General features: G+C 34.8%; 1 protein-coding gene across 1 annotated transcript in view; it reads right to left on the reverse strand.

Moving 5' to 3' along the window:
• The window catches only part of LOC126969883 (low-density lipoprotein receptor 1-like), a 31,592-nt gene extending 22,116 nt beyond the window's left edge, over positions 1-9,476 (reverse strand). Inside the window, exons 1-7 of the mRNA XM_050815473.1 lie at positions 9,290-9,476; positions 8,684-8,844; positions 6,891-7,005; positions 4,678-4,860; positions 4,099-4,350; positions 3,146-3,243; positions 1,142-1,249 (exon numbers count right to left, since the gene is read on the reverse strand). Of these exons, the coding sequence (XP_050671430.1) occupies positions 1,142-1,249; positions 3,146-3,243; positions 4,099-4,350; positions 4,678-4,860; positions 6,891-7,005; positions 8,684-8,844; positions 9,290-9,476 (1,104 nt within the window). The remainder of the gene's footprint in view (positions 1-1,141; positions 1,250-3,145; positions 3,244-4,098; positions 4,351-4,677; positions 4,861-6,890; positions 7,006-8,683; positions 8,845-9,289) is intronic.
• Positions 9,477-11,633: the final 2,157 nt, after the last annotated feature.

Consider the following 11,633-nt stretch of genomic DNA (forward strand, 5'->3'; position numbering starts at 1 on the left):
TAATTATCTATAACTAGTGAACCCACCCCTAGTTTTGCTTCGATTATCAAAATGAAATTCGAAAACTGTTTATGTTACACAAAATAGGCATACTATTTTGTGTAACATAAACAGTTTTCGCATGGCTCGCTCTATGTTTTAAATTTATTTAATATATTTTCTATTTTTCTAATAAATAGAATACAATTATTTGCAAAAATTATATTAATTGTTTTAGTGTTCTTATTTATACAAATGTATTCCCCTATTTCCTTATTGAACAACGGCTCCAGAGACATCTTTTTACCATAAAATAAAGGTCTTCTGTAAGTATTCCCCTGTTATTTAGTTTAACCTCCTGTCTGCTGCCGTTGCCTTATGGCAGCGGAATGAGACCACCGTTTAGTACTATGTTATATTTTGTTTAGCACACAAGACATTAATGCAATAATCTACCACAGAAAATGTATAATCTTCTAAAAACTGAATTATACCGTTTTTACAGGCGTAATTAGACAATTCTTCGAAGTATTTAAGTTAAAAAAGTGAAAGAAGCTCAGATCATGGTTACTTTAAATTAAATTCCTGGAAAAAATTATCTTGACCTTGAATTTCGGGAGTCATCGGGGGGATACGAAACGTTTGGTTCTGGTGAAGCATTTACAATTATATATTAATCGGTCAGAGCTTCAGTTCTCTACGAAGGGCAGATCAAAGGCACAGTAGACATAATATGTGTCTACTGAGTCAAAGGTGTCAGTTACAATAAAGTTATTTTTACGGTAATACATGGTTATGGCAATAGGGTTAATATCTTTACCAATGGGAGGCGCCTTTGCACAGGATGCCTGATTATGGGTACAACGGCGCCTCTTTCTGCCGTGAAGTGAGTAAGCATTATTGTGTTTCGGTATGAAGGGCGCCGTAGCTAGTGGAATGGAATTACTGGGCAAATGAGACTTATCATCTTACGTCTCAAGGTGACGAGCTCAAAAAGGTGCGGCTCAGAATATTTGGGGTTTTTCAAGAATCCTGAGCGGCACTGCATTGTAATGGGCAGGGCGTATCGATTACCATCAGCTGAACGTCCTGCTCGTCTCGTCCCTTGTTTACATAAAAAAATAAACCTTTTCTAAGCAGCTGGTGACCTTAAATACCTTACCTCTTTGGTGTCCTTGACATTGTCTATATGAGCTCTTACAATGGCTTGGTGACCCTGGGCAGTTTCTACCCAATAAACGTACGTACCGTCGAATGTGACTCCGTGAGCCTAAACCAAATTTTTATATTTTAACACTCCACAGACTTTGGTGTATTAGTACTTAGTACTTCTAAACAATTAGTTATGTTTTTAAAGTGATAACCTTCACATCTAGGAATAATACACAAATAAAATTTGAAAATAAAATTTTATGTCGATACGTCACTCAGTTGGCAGAGCACAGGCACGGATCGCCAGAGGTCGTGGGTTCGAGTCCCGCATCGTTCATAAAATTTTATTTGTGTACTTAGTACTTTTTTCTACAGAAATTATTAGAAGTTACTTCTTAATAAAATTGTAGTTTTTTGTTAATCTACTTTCCTTATGCATTTTCCTACGTTTGCGAGGTATAATAATTGTCTTTTTTTGTTATTTTCTATATTTTTTGAAATGTTTAATTGCTTTTGGTATAAGATGCGCAGGCTTATCTACTCTTCAATATAACTCTCTTGTGCCTTAGTTGGACTGTGATCTAAATAAAGTATACTCTCATCTAAGGTTAAATACTCCATATAAGGTTTTAACTAGATTGGTTGGAGAGTCCAAAGTCTGCCTGCCCTTTACTAAAACATATAGAGAAACCTATGTCGAGAAGAGCGCTGTCAAGAATGAGGTCTTGTGATTTTTGGATGGTATATTGTGCTAAGCAATTGGGGATTTTTTCAATGTGAACTTAAGCATTGCTTAGTATAAGAAACTTGACTTTGAATTGTTCTACTTCAATGATCTTACACTATTGAGGTGCCCTAAATATAATCCCATTTAATAACGTAATAAATACGAAAGTTCTTGATAGATGTTTCCATAATAAATTATTTTAGGAATACCTTCCTCGATAAATCACTCCGTCTATTGGTGGATACCGCATACCATAGAGAGACTTGATTCGACATAAAGGGGTTGAAATTCATTCTTATAAATTTTTGTATTAAAATAAATCAACATTAGTTCAAAATATTAATAAAATAAAAATTATAGCATTAAAAAAGCTAGTATTTATTTTTCTTTAGATAATTCGGTTGTTGTCTACCTGTAGCATTGTCTAACATTACTATGTTCGAGATACTGCGGTAAAATTAAATTTTTCGAGTTATGGAGGATGTGTACCAAAACGGCTTGGACTCACTAATTATTTCGACAAATAGAAGGTTGAGATTTTGAATAGTGGAGGTTTTGATGCTTAAAGGGAAAGAAACAAAACATTTTTTCGGGATTTGGAGGTTTTCAGCTAAACGAGGTTCTACTGTATAACTAGTATGATATTATGAATTGTAGATATCAGCTAGGATATATAATGTTGTAGATCTACGTATTCCAAAAGGAGTCTGAATACGAATTCAATGATGAAGTGTATTTGGTATTGGACATTGTCTAGTCTATGCGTGAAAAATTCGCCTTTTGAAATACGGAACCTAGAGGTTACCGGTAGCTTAAAGCTAACCAATACACCTGCTATTCTAGTTTATTCAACCTCACACTTTTGCAACATATTTTTTGTATGGTCATAAGTAGTGCATGCTGGGGCGTGCATTGGTTTTCTAGCAAGGTAGGCACTGTAGATCTAACTAGTCGTATTTGAGCTTTGGAATAAGCAAAGATTGCTTACCGTAGGTATTTAGTATCTAGCGTAAGGAATAATTTTATGAGTGAGTGTTAAATGTAAGTTTGGTAATAAAATAACAGAACCAAATGAAACTAAATTAACTTTAACATGCTATATTTATTTAAGTTCATAACGAGGTAGGCACTGCCCTGCCTAATTGCCTATATCATATGCACGCCCCTGAGTGCATGCAGCATGACAAACTTGTTTTACGCCACTGTTCATAATTGAAATGATCCTGAAATACATTTATGCCAAAGATATTTTAGAAAAGCAGATTTAAAAGTAAATAATAAACATACCCGTTTAATTCCAGATACGACAACTTTCTGTTGTTTCGTTTTGACCTTGATGTATCTTATATCATTACGCGTACTGAATAGCAACATCGCTTCAGGCCCTGAAAGAATAAACCTTGTATCATCGAATCATCAGCGATCAGCGCATATCATTATCATCAGCCGGAAGACGAACACAGCTGAACAAAGGCATCCCCCAAAGATCTCCACGACGAGCGGTCCTGCGCTGCCCTCATCCAACGTATTCCGGCGATCTTGACTAGATCGTCTGTCCATCTCATGGGGGCCTACAAACACTGCGTCTTCCGGTACCTGGTCGCCATTCGAGGACTTTTCTGCCCCACCGGCCATCTGTCCGTCAAACTATGTGCCCTGCCCACTGCCACTTCCGTTTCGAAATCATTTATGGAACTATTTTCGCTGAGAAAATAAGGCTACTAACCACGCACCATTGTGTCTTTGATATACCAGAACAGGCGAAAGAAGAGGTCAGGATCTAAACAAATACAAAATAGAATGCGGAAACACAAGAAATGAACTCATTGTAATTCATATTTAGCGTAGCCCTAACTATGTAAAATTGAAATAGCTGTGACTAGTTTTTGAATGATACCAGAAAGCTCCTTTGCACAGGATGCCGGCTAGATTATGGGTACGACAACGGTGCCTATTTCTGCCGTGAAGCAGTAATGTATAAGCATTATTGTATTTCAGTCTGAATGGTGCCGTAGCTAGTGAAATTACTGGGAAAATGAGACTTAACATCTTATTCTCAAGGTGACGAGCGCAGTTGTAGTGCCGCTCAGATTATTTGAGGTTTTTCAATAATCCTGAGCGGAATGCATTGTATTGGGCAACGCGTATCAATTACCATCAGCTAAACGTCCTGCTCGTCTTGTCCCTTATTTTCATATAAAAATAATAATAACCTGTAAACTAAAATAAAAATCAGTTACCAGGAGCGTAGCACAAGTAGCTAGCAGTGTCCGTAACGTAGCCCTTCTCACACAAACATTTGAATGTTTCCCCATGTCGCTCACACAGGTGCGAGCAGGACGGCCTATCGTCCAAGCAGTTGTTGATAGTCTCACACCGTTGGCTCGTGTAGTTGTACTGGGAATGAGGGCTCATGCAGTCGCAATAGGGTCCGGAACGATCAGGAACGCACTGAGTGCCGTTGCAGGTGTAGTTTGTGCACATAGTATGCCCTGGAGATGTGAAATGATTTAAAGGTTCAAGAAAATTTAAGAAGAATTCGAAAACCGAAACATTATTATGGGTTTTCCAATTCATACATAACTACGTATAACGTATGTCCAAACCTCTTATTCAGGATATAAGGTAGCCTATACCTTTTCCAACTTGTATTCTATATCTGTGTAATTTAGTAAAATTTCATCAAAATCGTTTAAGCAGTTTAAACGTGAGAGCGTAACAAACAAACTTACATTCACATTTATAATATTAGTAGGAATTTGCAGCAGCATATCATTCCACCAAATAGTAATTTCTAAAAAAATATTTTGTACACTCACAATGCTCACAAAATTTCCCCTCATCGCTCCCATCCTTGCAGTCATTGAGGCCGTCACACATCATGTCTTTGGGCACGCAGAATGAATTGTCCAGGCATGTATACTCCAACATGGCGGTCACACCGAAAGAATCAATATTACATCGCAGTCCGTTGTTCATCTCACGAGCTCGTAGCGCATGACCTAGTCAAATAAAAAGTCACGTCAATCTCCAAAAACCAGTGTAAGGGAATCTCGATCTTATGCTTTTCATTTTAAGATATAGTGTAGTTTTGTTGAAAACTTGTTTACTTAAATATTTCTTGTTGATTGTTTATTATTTACAACACTGCTTGAAATCATTCGAGCATAATACACAATAATTAAGCTTAGAAAAATCCTAAAATAGCCGTTACGTAAGTTCAAATACAAATTTACTTTAACGAATATAGGGTAGTGGAACCAATAAATGAACGATTAAGGTTTTTCAACAACTTTAAATAGCTTTCACTCAGTTATTTCATGATATTGATGCTTGCTGGCTTTTGTTTTTGATTCTATATATCCTAAAGAATTGAATGATTAAAATAATAACGTTCTAGATCTACTATAATTTTTATAAAGTTGGTATTTGTAAAAAAATAAGGAGTTTACCCCTATAGTTGAACAGTTAGCCCTAATTATGAACATTTTGCCCCCAATAGATGAACTAACATTTTAATAGACAACATGCCTTGTATTTAATAATATATTTTATATGTTTAAGAGAAATAAAAAATGTTGTCAGTATTCACAAGTACTTTTAATTATTTATCTATAAAAATTACAGCTATGACAAAAAAAATATTGTAAGGCACTTCGACTTCAATTCTTACTTCTTCGAGAAAGCCATGTTCATATTTTTTTCTTTTCTTCTTGGGGTTTAGACAACACAATACACATACTATGAAAAGAACAAAATATTGGTTTACACAATACCTACTTATCCGTTCATAATATGGTAAAATAAGTCCTAAAATTTAACTACTTTATTCAATTCGTTCATTAATTGGGATAAAGTACCATAAAATGAACGTACAAAATTTACTTCAGCGTTCAGCTTAAGATGCGATACACAAAAGTTGAACGAATAAAATGTGAATATATTCCTTAGTTCAACTTTTGGGCATGAAATCTAAAGTTGAACAAGCAACAAAATAAAGCCCATAAAATAATTAAAAATGCGAAATTGTGTGTTCAACTCTTGGTAATTAGTCTCATACATTTACTTTAATTAATTTGAGCTGTTTTGTTTTAATCTTAAAAGAGTTATTTTAAATGAAACGATGGATCTAGAATCATGCCATGTCTCCATTAGTTGAACGGTGTTCATCTGCTGGATCAAGCATATAAAATTGAATCTATTACTTGAACAGTAAATATTTCTAAAACTACGTCGAATAATGTAAATATGTATCAATTTAATCAAAGACCAATATATCAAGATTTTAATTCAACCAAAACCTCTCAAATCTACCATAAATTCTTTCTTCAATCTGACAAAAGTCTAAAATTTGGAGGGCACTTACCTTATCTACGTTTCTTCTTCTCTTCTTCTTCTTAGTCGGACACTCTTGTCAGAGCAGTCGTGGTTGGAACATGGTGGGGTGTTCGGTGGGTCAATATCCTTTTTGAGGGTAGATCTCCTGGCGATGTGCTTCCATTTCAGACGGTTAAAGGCGTTGAGAGTACACTGGACTATGGTGGACTCAGTAGCCTTTGTGATGGCGTCTATCCAGCGGGTTGGCGATCGACCGCGTGCTCTCTTGCCTTCCACCTGGCCCTGAACTACCAGTCTCTCCATCAAGTTCTCATTTCTAGAGACGTGACCAAAGTACGTAAATGTACGTTTCTATATGAACCCATTTTTTGCCGCGAAACACTCACAAAGTGACTAGCTGCGAGCGCGTCCGAGCTGTGGCTATTGAAGTTGTTGCGAAAACTCGATGAAAAAATGTTGCTTTATACGGGAAAAAATAATACACATATCTAAGTTGCGGAGTTTTTTATAGTTTTTCAATTTTCGCTCAAAAGTTCATTTATTGGGTGTCGTTCAACTTTTGGTGACACTACCCTATTTATAATTACATAGTGTTACATATCGTACGATTAACGATGGTAGTTATTGGACCCTTTTACTTCTAGTTTATAGGCAGAATGGGTAAATTACTTATGTACGTCGATCTATAACTTACGACAGGTATGCTCGATATCTTCATCAGACTTATCCTGGCAGTCGTAGGCACCGTCACACATCCAGAACTTAGAAATGCATCGCGTCCCATCACATTGGAAGCCCTTGCAGGTTGCCTAAAAATTATAACGATAATATGAGTTACATAAATTAATTATCATTGTATATCTGTACCTAACACATTATATACATACAATGCAACATTACAACTTTTTTGTTTGCGACGCTTTCCCCTTAACTATCATGAAATTTTACAGGCATGTTTTGAAGGTTACAGAAAACGATAGGTATTAAAAATAACAGTACAGTCTAGGCATGCCCGAAAGACGCGAATTTTTATACTTATAGAATAAGTGCCTTTTCAAACGTCCCGGCTGCCGGGTAGCCGGTGCCGTGTATCCGGTAACTCGTTTACCTTTCACACGACCCGGTTTTGTATCCGGTAGCGTTCTTGACGTCGACGCTAGTACAGTCGCGTAGTGACTACTCATATATCATTTAATTTTAAATCTTCCCTAAAAATGGAACGTGATCAATTAATTACCATGTGGATTTTGTACCGAAAATATTGTTGCTGGAAAAGGAAGTCAAGAAATTATTGGGTTTATTCGATTAACATGAAAAGCGAACACAGTGGAGCGTTCTATGATTCTAAATCTTAGTTCCGATTTGGCAAATTTAGGTCTTGAATTATTTGTGGAAGTCCAGAGAAGGTTTAAAAGGTGAATAAATAGGAAAATGCTGCTAAATTAAATAAAAAAAAACAAATTTGTTTTTCCTTTGATGTGTCCATACATAATTTCTTTGAGAGAATTTATTGACGCACGGTTTGACAGTTCTGTTATGATATATTATTGACAAAGTCATATAAAAGCATTATTTTATTTATTATATACAGAACAACGTCTGTCGGGTCAGCTAGTAGTAAATAAAAATAAATAACTTTAAATACGTTTTAACAGCAAGGCGAAATATAAACTGTACGGTTGAAACTAGTGCTCTTTAAATTAATAATAAAATTGAATGAATGAATGAAAAAAATATATATATAACAAAAACAAACTGCACACTTCACAGAAATAGCACCGAATAATATGAAAGAAAAAATACTTTTACATAATAAATTGATTATATCTATTTAAAAGTACTTTGCAACAATTACTGCTATCAAAAGGAGCTGACTCAGCAACCTGCTGAATTGGCATGCTACCAACACAGTGCCGATTTCGAGTAGCTTCGAATTGATTTTGGAGATCCGTTATAATAAAAAAAAAGTGTGTGTGTGTGTGTACTTGTGTATGCACGAAGGAAATATACTTCTTTGGCCTAACGAAACAAAAATCATTAAAATAATTTGTTCCTCATGCTAAGCTTTTCATTTTTTAGAAAGAACAAATTTGTAAAAATCTTGCAAAGATGGCTTAAACAATTAATTATTAAATAATGAATACGGGTATGGTATGGGCTTGAACCCTTTGCCTGTCCTAATAATGGATGAAGGAAACCAAAAAAAAAACGAATGACGCAAACGTCAGAAAATTTTAGGAAACGACTTCAACCTGTTACATTTGTGTTCCAGTTATGCGCGCGCATCTTAAAATTTCACTCTCATAATTTTTTCATAACGCGCCTAAAGAATTGTAACTTCAAAAATCAATTATTATTAATCAAATTATTTGTGGATTTTAAATGGCTATAGAACGAACTTATAGTTAACGTTATGACTTGCTATCAAAACGAGTTTTTTAGTTTAAAAAAAAATATAATATAATTAGACACCTACAATATACGTACATTTGCATTACTGAGTGTGGCTGAACAGTTGGCTTCATCAGATCCATCATCACAGTCAGGGTCGAGGTTGCAGACCCAGGTGTTCGGTATGCACTTCTTACCGTCCGCACACAAATACTGGTGACTTGTGTTGCAGTACTGAGCATCCGGAATTTGATGAGCTATAAAAGTACTCATATCATTCATCTGATTTACACCGGTAACAAATCCAATCATTTATTTCATCTTGCATCCTCAAAAATGACATTAATAATAAAAAAAAACACCACTTAGATTAGAAGTGAATCTTACAGACACTCTTTTATCCAGTATTGAGAATGCGATTTGGCCCAAATTATACAGACTATACAGTAATAATGTTAGAATAATAACTTGATTTTCTAGCTGTTGTCATTATTTACGAATCATGAATTAACTATCCACACGCGTTAGAATAGGGGTGGAATCATATCATATTAAAATCCGCGTGACGTCAGTATGTAAACAGCACTTAAAATTGTTTATTTTAGATGTGCTGTTCCCACCGCAACGCGCGGATCATTTTTAAAAGAATTCTAGCATTATTTAAATGTCAAGATTATTTTAATAATTAAAAAGTAAACTCACGACAAAAATTCTCATCGCTGCCATCTTCACAGTCGTAATTTCCATCACAGAAGCGATCTTGGAATATACATTCCCCATTTAGGCATTCGAAAACACTCTCCCCTAAACATTCCAGCTTGAAGGATTGCATATCATCCATGAACTGTGCATTTGGTGCAACCAGCATACACGCTCCAACAATAATCATATATAATATCATTCTAAAACATTGGTAGATAGATAAGGGAGTGAACAAAGCAGTTCAAATGTCCGTGTTATTTTTCAACACCAAATAAATTGTGCCATAAAAACATGAAACCTAATGGCTACTGCATTGCAGGAAATTCATTCCACAGTTTTAATCAAGACACGCTAATTGCTTGCAGTCAAATATATACTTATAAATTGAAATATTTGGAAGATAAATCTAAAAAATTAGTCATTAATCTTAGCAATTAGTTAATAATTTGAAGTTCAAACTTGAAGCTTGTCTACTTATACGTAGTTAAAGAATTTGTCTAGTCTGCCATTTTGGATTACGATTTTTCTATTTAACATTATGTGAAACAAATGATATTAAAGAGTTTAAGTGTATACATATATTCTATAATAATTAAATATATTAAAATTAGATACTTAAATAATATTATGACATATTACTTTTACACAAACACGTGCCAAATTTAAATTAAACATTAGCTATTGTAAATACTTTTTACCTTATTTATTTTGACGGTCGATTGCTTAATACTTTTCAGGATAACATCTAACAATTTTGTCTGTAGCTCGTAATACAACTCTTTTTATTTTAATAAGTATCTGTTACACGTGGAGTCGACTAACCAGTGCGATGATGGAAAGAAAAGAAAAAATGTATATATTCCAAATTAAGGTTGTCATTTAACGGAAAAGGAAGAGTGCAATTTTTCGAACTACCCTCATCTTAATAATATTTTCGTGACAATACCATTATTACCATAGAATAATAACGCTTAGAACGTAAGAGGGCGCAAGCGAAACGAAGCCGTTTCAATGTGGACGTTTATGACCACATACGTTTCCAGTCGCGTCAGTGTCATTCTGTCAATTTCCAGGACAATCAGTGCGCGAAATTTAATTGAAAAATTACTAACTGTGCAGTGATAGGGTGTCACAAAGCGTGTTATAATAAAAATTATGATAAGAAAATCACATTTCACATCTAAATACTATTTCGAACTTTTAATTTAAGCTAATTCATTCGTCAAAACAGCAAAATATTTTGTAAACAAAACAGACGCGATTGAAAAAATATGTTGCCAGCTGTGAAAGTACTAAACTAAGCGCTTTAAATAATCACTATAAATATTTCTTTTAAATAACTGAATTTACCATATGTTTGGAAAAAGTTGAGATCGTGAGAACATTAAGGGCCACTCTTTTTAACCGACTTCAAAAAAGGGGGAGGTTCTCAGTACGTCGGTATGTTTTTGAAGTGAAAATTCTTTATCGGCGTATACGAGAAATTTTATAGAAAATCGTCACGATTTTCGGTTACGCACCATTTTGTTTTTTTTTAATCCAAGATGGTCGCCGCGCGAATTTATGATTTCAATAATTTTGATATCGAATCCGAGGTTCTCGAGCGTGCAGAGAACGAATTTGGCATCATTTTTTAAATCCAAGATGGCCGCCGTTCAAAATTATGATTTCAGCAATATGTTATCGTATCTGAGGTTCTCGAGGATGCAGAGAACGAATTTGGGATCATTTTTGAAATCCCAGTTGGCCGCCGTGCAAAATTATGATTTCAACAATATGGATATCGTATCCGAGGTTCTCCAGGGTGCAGAGAACGAATTTGGGATAATTTTTTAAATCCAAGATGACTGCGGTGAAAAATTCTTTTGAGGCCTTACGTGTGCGTGGTGGTTATAATGATAACCCTAATGCCAAACAACTTATAGGCATCTTTCAGAAATTGTTGTGCCACATGGAACTATAATCGTTGAAATCATAAATTTGCACGGCGGCCATCTTTTATTTCAAAAATTATCCCAAATTCGTTCTCTGCACCCTAGAAAACCTGAGATATAGCTGGGCGCTTCTATCGTTTCATCGAGTTTCAAATAACAACGATTTTAAAGAACTTCTTTACTTACATTCCAAAAATTTTTGCAACAATAATTAAATACGTGATGTTTTTAATAGATTCTTTATTTATATTTTACTTCTTATTTCATATAAACTAGTATTTCTTATAATTTACTGATTTAGGGAAATGTCTATTCACTTGCAACATTATTTGGCTGTTGTGTGCGTGTTGGCGAATGTAAGTACATGACGCTCACGCACACATTAATTATAATGTACCTAACTTCTATAT

Source organism: Leptidea sinapis, chromosome 19 (assembly GCF_905404315.1).
Source record: "Leptidea sinapis chromosome 19, ilLepSina1.1, whole genome shotgun sequence".
Classification (NCBI taxonomy): Eukaryota; Metazoa; Arthropoda; class Insecta; order Lepidoptera; family Pieridae; genus Leptidea; species Leptidea sinapis.